At 50.4% G+C, this 13699-nt stretch overlaps 1 protein-coding gene across 2 annotated transcripts in view; it reads left to right on the top strand.

Moving 5' to 3' along the window:
- Positions 1-7754, top strand: part of LOC129811468 (uncharacterized) — a 103024-nt gene extending 95270 nt beyond the window's left edge. Inside the window, exons 5-6 of one of the 2 annotated variants that reach the window (XM_055862801.1) lie at positions 3865-4006; positions 7277-7754. In XM_055862801.1, the coding sequence (XP_055718776.1) occupies positions 3865-4006; positions 7277-7534 (400 nt within the window). In that variant the 3' untranslated portion in view covers positions 7535-7754. Of the gene's footprint in view, positions 1-3834; positions 4007-7276 lie in introns of both variants that reach the window. The other variant, XM_055862800.1, reaches the window with a different exon arrangement.
- The last annotated feature ends 5945 nt before the right edge of the window (positions 7755-13699 follow it).

Genomic DNA, 13699 nt, shown 5'->3' with positions numbered 1-13699 from the left:
CTCCTCTGCAACCTGTCTCGGGGTTCTCCCGCTGCTTCCTCTCCTCTGCAACCTGTCTCGGGGTTCTCCCGCTGCTTCCTCTCCTCTGCAACCTGTCTCGGGGTTCTCCCGCTGCTTCCTCTCCTCTGCAACCTGTCTCGGGGTTCTCCCGCTGCTTCCTCTCCTCTGCAACCTGTCTCGGGGTTCTCCCGCTGCTTCCTCTCCTCTGCAACCTGTCTCGGGGTTCTCCCGCTGCTTCCTCTCCTCTGCAACCTGTCTCGGGGTTCTTCGTTTTCTTCCGCGTGAACACCTTTCTCCTCTATTTGTCAACACACACCAGACTCCTGTGTTTCTTGTCTCTATGGTCAGTGTGATGGGTCCTGAAGTTAAACCCCCCCCCCCCCACAATGAAAGGTAGTATAGACCCCTTTATGTGTCTGTTACACGAGGGCGACACGCGCACGTTGATGGCAGAACAAGGGGGAGTTATTCTGTAGAAAGCCAGCAACAAAAGCCTGTATTTACATGGTACTTATGAGTGCATTTCACACTGCTTTTGGATTATAATGGGATTTTCAGGCTCGTATGAATGTCCTGCTTCATATAATGTTTGTGTCATCATCGCAAATCAACTGCATTATACTTCAAATACACTTCAACCAGTAAAATGGCTCTTCGGCTAGCTTTTGCTACAACCTATATCATATGAGCGTTAGCATTCTAGCTAACAACGGCTACATACAAAAAAAAGGTTATTTTGCAAAGATCACATCCAAGTATAATCTTAGCGAATGTTCAAGCAGGAATCAAAACATCATTGTAAGCGTACGAGAACCCCAAAAGTATTTTGTTTAGAAGTATTAACCTAAAATCTAGCGTACATCTTGACTGTGCAGAGATCGCGATGGCTGTCCTACTGCAGCCAAGAGTCGCGCGCATCTGGGCATGATGTCAGTGTGTTGTGTACTAGAAAAGGGTCTATTCACACTCAGACCTGTCAATAACAGCTAGGAGAGAGAGTACTGGAGGACAGGGTTCAATAACAGCTAGGAGAGAGAGTACTGGAGGACAGGGTTCAATAACAGCTAGGAGAGAGAGTACTGGAGGACAGGGTTCAATAACAGCGAGGAGGGAGAGTACTGGAGGACAGGGTTCAATAACAGCTAGGAGGGAGAGTACTGGAGGACAGGGTTCAATAACAGCTAGGAGGGAGAGTACTGGAGGACAGGGTTCAATAACAGCGAGGAGGGAGAGTACTGGAGGGTTCAATAACAGCTAGGAGGGAGAGTACTGGAGGACAGGGTTCAATAACAGCGAGGAGGGAGAGTACTGGAGGACAGGGTTCAATAACAGCGAGGAGGGAGAGTACTGGAGGACAGGGTTCAATAACAGCTAGGAGGGAGAGTACTGGAGGACAGGGTTCAATAACAGCTAGGAGGGAGAGTACTGGAGGACAGGGTTCAATAACAGCTAGGAGGGAGAGTACTGGAGGACAGGGTTCAATAACAGCGAGGAGGGAGAGTACTGGAGGACAGGGTTCAATAACAGCGAGGAGGGAGAGTACTGGAGGACAGGGTTCAATAACAGCGAGGAGGGAGAGTACTGGAGGACAGGGTTCAATAACAGCTAGGAGGGAGAGTACTGGAGGACAGGGTTCAATAACAGCTAGGAGGGAGAGTACTGGAGGACAGGGTTCAATAACAGCTAGGAGGGAGAGTACTGGAGGACAGGGTTCAATAACAGCTAGGAGGGAGAGTACTGGAGGACAGGGTTCAATAACAGCTAGGAGGGAGAGTACTGGAGGACAGGGTTCAATAACATCTAGGAGGGGGAGTACTGGAGGAGACAGGGTTCAATAACAGCTAGGAGGGAGAGTACTGGAGGACAGGGTTCAATAACAGCTAGGAGGGGGAGTACTGGAGGACAGGGTTCAATAACAGCTAGGAGGGGGAGTACTGGAGGACAGGGTTCAATAACAGCTAGGAGGGGGAGTACTGGAGGACAGGGTTCAATAACAGCTAGGAGGGGGAGTACTGGAGGACAGGGTTCAATAACAGCTAGGAGGGAGAGTACTGGAGGACAGGGTTCAATAACATCTAGGATCTAGGAGAGAGAGTACTGGAGGACAGGGTTCAATAACAGCTAGGAGGGAGAGTACTGGAGGACAGGTCCCCATAACAGCTAGGAGGGAGAGTACTGGAGGAGACAGGGTTCAATAACATCTAGGATCTAGGAGAGAGAGTACTGGAGGACAGGTCCCAATAACATCTAGGAGGGAGAGTACTGGAGGACAGGTCCCAATAACATCTAGGAGAGAGAGTACTGGAGGACAGGTCCTAATAACATCTAGGAGAGAGAGTACTGGAGGACAGGTCCCAATAACATCTAGGAGGGAGAGTACTGGAGGAGACAGGGTTCAATAACAGCTAGGAGGGAGACTACTGGAGGACAGGTCCCAATAACATCTAGGAGGGAGAGTACTGGAGGACAGGGTTCAATAACAGCTAGGAGGGAGAGTACTGGAGGACAGGGTTCAATAACAGCTAGGAGGGAGAGTACTGGAGGACAGGGTTCAATAACAGCGAGGAGGGAGAGTACTGGAGGACAGGGTTCAATAACAGCTAGGAGGGAGAGTACTGGAGGACAGGTCCCAATAACAGCTAGGAGGGAGAGTACTGGAGGACAGGGTTCAATAACAGCTAGGAGGGAGAGTACTGGAGGACAGGGTTCAATAACAGCTAGGAGGGAGAGTACTGGAGGACAGGGTTCAATAACAGCGAGGAGGGAGAGTACTGGAGGAGACAGGTCCCAATAACAGCTAGGAGGGAGAGTACTGGAGGACAGGTCCCAATAACAGCTAGGAGGGAGAGTACTGGAGGACAGTGTTCAATAACAGCTAGGAGGGAGAGTACTGGAGGACAGGTCCCAATAACAGCTAGGAGGGAAAGTACTGGAGGACAGGTCCCAATAACATCTAGGAGGGAGAGTACTGGAGGACAGGTCCCAATAACATCTAGGAGGGAGAGTACTGGAGGACAGGTCCCAATAACATCTAGGAGGGAGAGTACTGGAGGACAGGGTTCAATAACAGCTAGGAGGGAGAGTACTGGAGGACAGGGTTCAATAACAGCTAGGAGGGAGAGTACTGGAGGACAGGTCCCAATAACATCTAGGAGGGAGAGTACTGGAGGACAGGGTTCAATAACAGCTAGGAGGGAGAGTACTGGAGGACAGGTCCCAATAACATCTAGGAGGGAGAGTACTGGAGGACAGGGTTCAATAACAGCTAGGAGGGAGAGTACTGGAGGACAGGTCCCAATAACAGCTAGGAGGGAGAGTACTGGAGGACAGGTCCCAATAACATCTAGGAGGGAGAGTACTGGAGGACAGGTCCCAATAACATCTAGGAGGGAGAGTACTGGAGGACAGGGTTCAATAACAGCTAGGAGGGAGAGTACTGGAGGACAGGGTTCAATAACAGCTAGGAGGGAGAGTACTGGAGGACAGGGTTCAATAACATCTAGGAGGGAGAGTACTGGAGGACAGGGTTCAATAACATCTAGGAGGGAGAGTACTGGAGGACAGGGTTCAATAACAGCGAGGAGGGAGAGTACTGGAGGACAGGTCCCAATAACATCTAGGAGGGAGAGTACTGGAGGACAGGGTTCAATAACAGCTAGGAGGGAGAGTACTGGAGGACAGGGTTCAATAACAGCTAGGAGGGAGAGTACTGGAGGACAGGTCCCAATAACATCTTTCTCTGTGAAACTATCTTCAGTAGGTCGTCTCAGAATAGACAGGTTTAAGTCTGGAGACTGAAAGACGGACTTTTATTTTTGTTCCCTTTTCTATCAGTGACGCATCTTACCGTATGTCCCTTTCCAGTCCTCACCCAGTGAAGCCCCTGACCCCAGAGGAGAAGAGGCGGGCGGAACTTTCCGAGGGGCGGTCGGTGCTGGACAAACTGAAGTCCTCAATCCACTCTGGGAGGAGCAGCCAGCCCACCAATCAGCAACCTGAGAAGAAGGTACAGCAGTGACTAGCTGGCACATACCACACAGACCTACCACACAGACCTACCACACAGGCCTACCACACAGAACTACCACACAGACCTACCACACAGAACTACCACACAGACCTACCACACAGAACTACCACACAGACCTACCACACAGAACTACCACACAGACCTACCACACAGAACTACCACACAGACCTACCACACAGACCTACCACACAGACCTACCACACAGAACTACCACACAGACCTACCACACAGACCTACCACACAGACCTACCACACAGACCTACCACACAGAACTACCACACAGACCTACCACACAGAACTACCACACAGACCTACCACACAGGACCTACCACACAGGACTACCACACAGACCTACCACACAGACCTACCACACAGACCTACCACACAGAACTACCACACAGGACTACCACACAGGACTACCACACAGGACTACCACACAGACCTACCACACAGACCTACCACACAGAACTACCACACAGAACTACCACACAGGACTACCACACAGGACTACCACACAGGACTACCACACAGGACTACCACACAGGACTACCACACAGACCTACCACACAGACCTACCACACAGACCTACCACACAGACCTACCACACAGACCTACCACACAGAACTACCACACAGAACTACCACACAGACCTACCACACAGAACTACCACACAGACCTACCACACAGGACCTACCACACAGACCTACCACACAGACCTACCACACAGAACTACCACACAGACCTACCACACAGAACTACCACACAGACCTACCACACAGAACTACCACACAGAACTACCACACAGGACTACCACACAGGACTACCACACAGAACTACCACACAGGACTACCACACAGGACTACCACACAGGACTACCACACAGGACTACCACACAGACCTACCACACAGACCTACCACACAGGACTACCACACAGGACTACCACACAGACCTACCACACAGACCTACCACACAGACCTACCACACAGGACTACCACACAGACCTACCACACAGACCTACCACACAGACCTACCACACAGACCTACCACACAGGACTACCACACAGAACTACCACACAGGACTACCACACAGAACTACCACACAGACCTACCACACAGAACTACCACACAGACCTACCACACAGAACTACCACACAGACCTACCACACAGAACTACCACACAGACCTACCACACAGACCTACCACACAGAACTACCACACAGAACTACCACACAGAACTACCACACAGACCTACCACACAGAACTACCACACAGAACTACCACACATAACTACCACACAGACCTACCACACAGGACTACCACACAGACCTACCACACAGACCTACCACACAGACCTACCACACAGACCTACCACACAGGACTACCACACAGGACTACCACACAGAACTACCACACAGGACTACCACACAGGACTACCACACAGGACTACCACACAGGACTACCACACAGAACTACCACACAGACCTACCACACAGACCTACCACACAGAACTACCACACAGACCTACCACACAGACCTACCACACAGACCTACCACACAGACCTACCACACAGAACTACCACACAGACCTACCACACAGACCTACCACACAGGACTACCACATAGGACTACCACACAGGACTACCACACAGGACTACCACACAGGACTACCACACAGACCTACCACACAGACCTACCACACAGGACTACCACACAGGACTACCACACAGGACTACCACACAGAACTACCACACAGGACTACCACACAGGACTACCACACAGACCTACCACACAGACCTACCACACAGACCTACCACACAGACCTACCACACAGGACTACCACACAGGACTACCACACAGGACTACCACACAGACCTACCACACAGACCTACCACACAGAACTACCACACAGACCTACCACACAGACCTACCACACAGGCCTACCACACAGAACTACCACACAGACCTACCACACAGACCTACCACACAGACCTACCACACAGACCTACCACACAGAACTACCACACAGAACTACCACACAGACCTACCACACAGACCTACCACACAGAACTACCACACAGAACTACCACACAGAACTACCACACAGAACTACCACACAGACCTACCACACAGACCTACCACACAGACCTACCACACAGACCTACCACACAGAACTACCACACAGGCCTACCACACAGACCTACCACACAGACCTACCACACAGACCTACCACACAGACCTACCACACAGACCTACCACACAGACCTACCACACATGACTACCACACAGACCTACCACACAGACCTACCACACAGACCTACCACACAGACCTACCACACAGACCTACCACACAGACATACCACACAGACATACCACACAGGACTACCACACAGAACTACCACACAGAACTACCACACAGGACTACCACACAGGACTACCACACAGGACTACCACACAGGACTACCACACAGGACTACCACACAGAACTACCACACAGACATACCACACAGACATACCACACAGACATACCACACAGACATACCACACAGACATACCACACAGACATACCACACAGGCCTACCACACAGACCTACCACACAGGACTACCACACAGACCTACCACACAGGCCTACCACACAGACCTACCACACAGGCCTACCACACAGGCCTACCACACAGACCTAGCACACAGACCTAGCACACAGACCTAGCACACAGACCTAGCACACAGACCTAGCACACAGACCTAGCACACAGACCTAGCACACAGGACTACCACACAGGACTACTACACAGGACTACTACACAGGACTACTACACAGACCTACTACACAGAAAGCACAAACTGAAGCAATTGGCAGTTTCTCTGTTTATCTTAATCCAACCTCTGTTTGCCCTTTTTTCTTCTCTCTTTCTGTCTGTGTCTCTCTCTCTGTGTCTCTCTGTGTCTCTCTGTGTCTCTCTGTGTCTCTCTGTGTCTCTCTGTGTCTCTCTCTCTCTCTCTCTCTCTCTCTCTCTTTGTCTCTCTGTGTCTCTCTCTCTGTCTCTCTCTCTGTCTCTCACTCTCTGTCTCTCTGTCTCTGTCTATCTGTCTCTCTCTCTCTGTCTCTCTCTCTGTCTCTCTCTCTCTCTCTCTCTCTCTCTGTGTCTCTCTCTCTCTCTCTCTCTCTCTGTGTCTCTCTCTCTCTCTCTCTCTCTCTCTCATTGTTTTTACCTTTACTCTCTCCCCCTCTTTCTTTCTCTCCAAGTCTCTGACTGAGGGAGCTGGGCCTTACTACCACCTGACCCACAGTGAGCTGGTCGCCCTCCTCCTCCAACGGGAGGCAGACCTACACCGGCAGAGGGCGGAGTTTGACCAACAGGGTGCGTTGCTAGCGAAGCGGGAGGCAGAGTTGAAGAAGATGAAGCCTCAGGTTAGGGATCTGGAGGACTACATAGACACGCTGCTTGTTCGCATTATGGAGCAGACTCCCATCATCCTGCAGGTTGGCACCAAGCTCAAGTGACCGAGAGAGGGACTGGTGGAATGGGGGTAACTAGCACCTGGGGTTGTGACATTTCCTGGTTGATTCCCGGAATCCGGAGGGAATAAGCAGGAATTCTCTAACTGGGATTCCTGGAAAACCTGAGATTTTTTTTTTTACGCAATTTTGCAACCCTGCTTGCTCCTCGTTACTCTGACCCCCCCCATAACAACCTCTACTCTGACCTGACACCCCCCCCCATAACAACCTCTACTCTGACCCCCCCCCCCCATAACAACCTCTACTCTGACCCCCCCCCCCCATAACAACCTCTACTCTGACCCCCCCCCCATAACAACCTCTACTCTGACCCCCCCCCCATAACAACCTCTACTCTGACCTGACACCCCCCCCCCATAACAACCTCTACTCTGACCCCCCCCCCACCCATAACAACCTCTACTCTGACCCCCCCCCCACATAACAACCTCTACTCTGACCCCCCCCCCCCCCCCATAACAACCTCTACTCTGACCCCCCCCCATAACAACCTCTACTCTGACCCCCCCCCATAACAACCTCTACTCTGACCCCCCCCCCCCATAACAATCTCTACTCTGACCCCCCCCCCCCCCCATAACAACCTCTACTCTGACCCCCCCCCATAACAACCTCTACTCTGACCTGACCCCCCCCCCCCCCCATAACAACCTCTACTCTGACCCCCCCCATAACAACCTCTACTCTGACCCCCCCCCCATAACAACCTCTACTCTGACCCCCCCCCATAACAATCTCTACTCTGAACCCCCCCCCCCATAACAACCTCTACTCTGACCCCCCTCCCCCCCATAACAACCTCTACTCTGAACCCCCCCCCCATAACAACCTCTACTCTGACCCCTTCCATAACAACCTCTACTCTGACCCCCCCCCCCCCCCCCCCCATAACAACCTCTACTCTGAACCCCCCCCCCCCATAACAACCTCTACTCTGACCCCCCCCCCCATAACAACCTCTACTCTGACCCCCCCCATAACAACCTCTACTCTGAACCCCCCCCCCCATAACAACCTCTACTCTGACCCCCCCCCCATAACAACCTCTACTCTGACCCCCACCCCCCCCCCTATAACAACCTCTACTCTGACCCCCCCCCCCCTCCCATAACAACCTCTACTCTGACCCCCCCCCCCCATAACAACCTCTACTCTGACCCCCCCCCCCCCCCCATAACAACCTCTACTCTGGCCGCCCTACTCTGACCGCCCCCCCCCATAACAACCTCTACTCTGACCGCCCCCCCCCCCCCCCCCCCATAACAACCTCTACTCTAACCCCCCCCCTCCCATAACAACCTCTACTCTGACCCCCCCCCATAACAACCTCTACTCTGAACCCCCCCCCATAACAACCTCTACTCTGACCCCCCCCCCCCCCCCCCCCATAACAACCTCTACTCTGAACCCCCCCCCCCCATAACAACCTCTACTCTGACCCCCCCCCATAACAACCTCTACTCTGAACCCCCCCCATAACAACCTCTACTCTGACCCCCCCCCATAACAACCTCTACTCTGACCCCCACCCCCCCCCCTATAACAACCTCTACTCTGACCCCCCCCCCCCTCCCATAACAACCTCTACTCTGACCCCCCCCCCCCATAACAACCTCTACTCTGACCCCCCCCCCCCCCCCCCCCATAACAACCTCTACTCTGGCCGCCCTACTCTGACCGCCCCCCCCATAACAACCTCTACTCTGACCGCCCCCCCCCCCCCCCCCCATAACAACCTCTACTCTAACCCCCCCCCCCTCCCATAACAACCTCTACTCTGACCGCCCCCCCCCATAACAACCTCTACTCTGACCCCCCCCATAACAATCTCTACTCTGACCCCCCCATAACAACCTTTACTCTGACCCCCCCCCCCATAACGACCTCTACTCTGACCCCCCCCCCCCCCATAACGATCTCTACTCTGGCCCCCCCCCCCATAACGACCTCTACTCTGACCCCCCCCCCCATAACGACCTCTACTCTGACCCCCCCCCCCCCCATAACGACCTCTACTCTGACCCCCCCCCCATAACAACCTCTACTCTGACCCCCCCCCCGTAACGACCTCTACTCTGACCCCCCCCCATAACAACCTCTACTCTGACCCCCCCCCGTAACAACCTCTACTCTGACCCCCCCCCCCCCCCATAACGACCTCTACTCTGACCCCCCCCCATAACAACCTCTACTCTGACCCCCCCCCATAACAACCTCTACTCTGACCCCCCCCGTAACAACCTCTACTCTGCCCCCCCCCCCCCCCCCATAACGACCTCTACTCTGACCCCCCCCCATAACAACCTCTACTCTGACCCCCCCCCCATAACAACCTCTACTCTGACCCCCCCCGTAACAACCTCTACTCTGCCCTCCCCCCCCCCCATAACGACCTCTACTCTGACCCCCCCCCATAACGACCTCTACTCTGACCCCCCCCCCCCCCCATAACAACACAACAACAATAGCTCTTGTTTTTAGTCTGTTCACTGCTGTACTTCTGACATAATACTGTAGCTAGAGAACACAGCACTGACAAAGGGGATGGTTTGGAATTGACTTCACTTGTATTGGAAGGGGTTTGGGTTGGAGTGGGTTTGGGTTGGAGTGGTGGGTTGTGGTTCGTAAGGTTAATAATTATGGTTTGGTAGAGGTCGTGGGGTTAGAGGGTCCTCAGGTTGTTTCAGGTATACCCAGTTAGTATTGAGCTAAGAGATCAAACCCAGATCAATCCGATACTGAATGACTTCCTCTTCATCACCTAGGCTACATCCAAAATGGCACCCTAGATCCTGCGTAGTGCACTACTTTTGATCAGGGCCCAAAGGGAAACCCATATAGGGCTCTTGTCAATAGTAGTGCACTATATAGGGAATAGGGTGACATTTTGCCCTGCAGACAAGTGCACCTACAACAGTTGTCAAGCAACAAACCAAATGAGAGATAAGAACTATCACTCATGTGTTATGGTCCGTGTCCCTAAAGTAGTGCACTATGTAGGGAATAGGTTGCCATTTAGGATGTAAAAATGATGTGCAAATGAATGGAATGGGAAGTGGTTTTAAAAGTGTTCTTACTAAAACAAACAGGTGACTAGTTTGATCTTTGATGCCCAGTTCAGCTTGATTTGCTTTTTCTTTCATTTAATAACACACTGCCGCTTCTACCGTGGTGTATTACAGACAGGCAGACAGGCAGACAGGCAGACAGGCAGACAGACAGACAGGCAGACAGGCAGACAGACAGGCAGACAGGCAGGCAGACAGGCAGGCAGACAGGCAGACAGGCAGACAGGCAGACAGACAGGCAGACAGGCAGACAGGCAGACAGACAGGCAGGCAGGCAGGCAGACACTAGACACAGGCAGGCAGACACTAGACAGACAGGCAGGCAGACACTAGACAGACAGGCAGGCAGACACTAGACAGACAGGCAGGCAGACACTAGACAGACAGGCAGGCAGACAGACAGACAGACAGACAGACAGAACGTGTTGGTACCATCAAGATAAGTACTGTAGGTCTCAATGTTAAGGCCTATTACCAGGCTAGAAACTGTACTGTTTCAGATGATACTACCAGGCTAAGAAATTGAGTGGTGTGTCGTGCAGATAGACGTGCACAGAATGTATTGCTACGATCAGGTTACGTATTGTACTGTTTCAGATAGTGTGGCGGCAAATTCTGATCGGGGTTTCCAGAAATACAGGTTGGAATATTCCGGGATTCGGGAAGGGATTAAGTAGGAAATCTGGAATCCTCCAACAAGGACTTTTGGAAAATAAAAAACATGTTGGGAAACCCTAGTTTCAGATGTTACGATCGGGAAAAGTATTGTACTGTTTCAGATATATTGTTAATACCAGGCTATGTTCTGTACTGTTTCAGATACATTATATTGTTAATACCAGGCTATGTTCTATACTGTTTCAGATACATTATATTGTTAATACCAGGCTATGTTCTATACTGTTTCAGATGTATTGTTAATGCCAGGCTAAGAACTGTCTGGGTGACGCTGCTTCTCCAACATTAAATCAACACGGTTTATTATAGAGACAAAACAAATGCATAGACACATGCTGGTACTAGACTCCCCTCTGTCTGTCTCTGCCCCTGTATGTCCCCCCAATCCCTGAGCTAAAGCATGCTAATGATAATGCTGTCAGGTGTGTTACTAAAGGGATATATAACGTATCTACAGCTCTATATGCCATATTGAAATGCCAAATGCTGCCTTATTGTTTTTCCTTAATGCTCCAGTTCCCAGTTTGGTTCCAGAATAGCACTTCACCTAAAGGAGATTGGGACACATAAAGGATAAGTCCAGCCATTATGCCGTGACTGGTATTTGTCACAGGATACAACGCTTTGCTTTGTTGCAATGTTACTTAGTTGTTGTTTAGTTCATCACACAAGAAGAAACAGGTTATGAGCAGAAACCCCATTGTGTGCATACCAAGAGGTTATGAGCAGAAACCCCATTGTGTGCATACTAAGAGGTTATGAGCAGAAACCCCATTGTGTGCATACTAACAGGTTATGGGCAGAAACCCCATTGTGTGCATACTAACAGGTTATGAGCAGAAACCCCATTGTGTGCATACTAACAGGTTATGAGCAGAAACCCCATTGTGTGCATACTAAGAGGTTACGAGCAGAAACCCCATTGTGTGCATACTAACAGGTTATGAGCAGAAACCCCATTGTGTGCATACTAACAGGTTATGAGCAGAAACCCCATTGTGTGCATACTAAGAGGTTACGAGCAGAAACCCCATTGTGTGCATACTAACAGGTTATGAGCAGAAACCCCATTGTGTGCATACTAAGAGGTTATGAGCAGAAACCCCATTGTGTGCATACTAATAGGTTATGAGCAGAAACCCCATTGTGTGCATACTAACAGGTTATGAGCAGAAACCCCATTGTGTGCATACTAAGAGGTTACGAGCAGAAACCCCATTGTGTGCATACTAAGAGGTTACGAGCAGAAACCCCATTGTGTGCATACTAACAGGTTATGAGCAGAAACCCCATTGTGTGCATACTAACAGGTTATGGGCAGAAACCCCATTTTGTGCATACTAAGAGGTTATGGGCAGAAACCCCATTGTGTGCATACTAAGAGGTTATGAGCAGAAACCCCATTGTGTGCATACTAACAGGTTATGAGCAGAAACCCCATTGTGTACATACTAATAGGTTATGAGCAGAAACCCCATTGTGTGCATACTAAGAGGTTCTGGGCAGAAACCCCATTGTGTGCATACTAACAGGTTATGAGCAGAAACCCCATTGTGTGCATACTAATAGGTTATGAGCAGAAACCCCATTGTGTGCATACTAAGAGGTTCTGGGCAGAAACCCCATTGTGTGCATACTAACAGGTTATGAGCAGAAACCCCATTGTGTGCATACTAATAGGTTATGAGCAGAAACCCCATTGTGTGCATACTAAGAGGTTCTGGGCAGAAACCCCATTGTGTGCATACTAACAGGTTATGAGCAGAAACCCCATTGTGTGCATACTAAGAGGTTATGAGCAGATGAAGATTCTGTGGAATGCCAAAAAGCCAAACCTTGAAACCTAATGAACAAATGGAGGTTTGATTCACTGTAATTATTGGATTTCACTGTAATTATTGGATTTCTCCAGGCTAAACTGTTATCCTATCTCTAGATGTTCTTGCACTATCCTCCTCTTCACAATAGTAGAAATAGAATGATGGTCAGAACATACAGAGCCTTCTGAAAGTATTCAACCACCTTGACTTGTTCCACATTTTGTTGTGTTACAAAGTGGGATTAAAAGGGATTTGTCATTTTTTTATCAACAATCTACACAAAGTTCTCTGTCAAAGTGGAAGAATAAAACACTAATATATCTTGATTTGTTAAGTGTTCAACCCGCCCCGAGTCAATACATGTTAGAATCACCTTTGGCAGCGATTACAGCTGTGAGTCTTTGAGTCTCTAAAAGCTTTTCACACCTGGATTGTTAAGCATTTTGCCCATTATCCTTTTTCAAACCCTTCAAGCTCTGTCAAGTTGTTTGTTGATCATTGCTAGACAACCATTTAAGTCTTGCCATAGATTTCCAAGCTGATTTAAGTAAAAGGTTTAACTTGGCCACTCAGGAACCTTC

The sequence above is a fragment of the Salvelinus fontinalis genome, chromosome 15, assembly GCF_029448725.1.
Source record: "Salvelinus fontinalis isolate EN_2023a chromosome 15, ASM2944872v1, whole genome shotgun sequence".
Classification (NCBI taxonomy): Eukaryota; Metazoa; Chordata; class Actinopteri; order Salmoniformes; family Salmonidae; genus Salvelinus; species Salvelinus fontinalis.
Note: the sequence above shows the minus strand (reverse complement) of the source record. Positions and strands in the feature narration are given on the sequence as shown.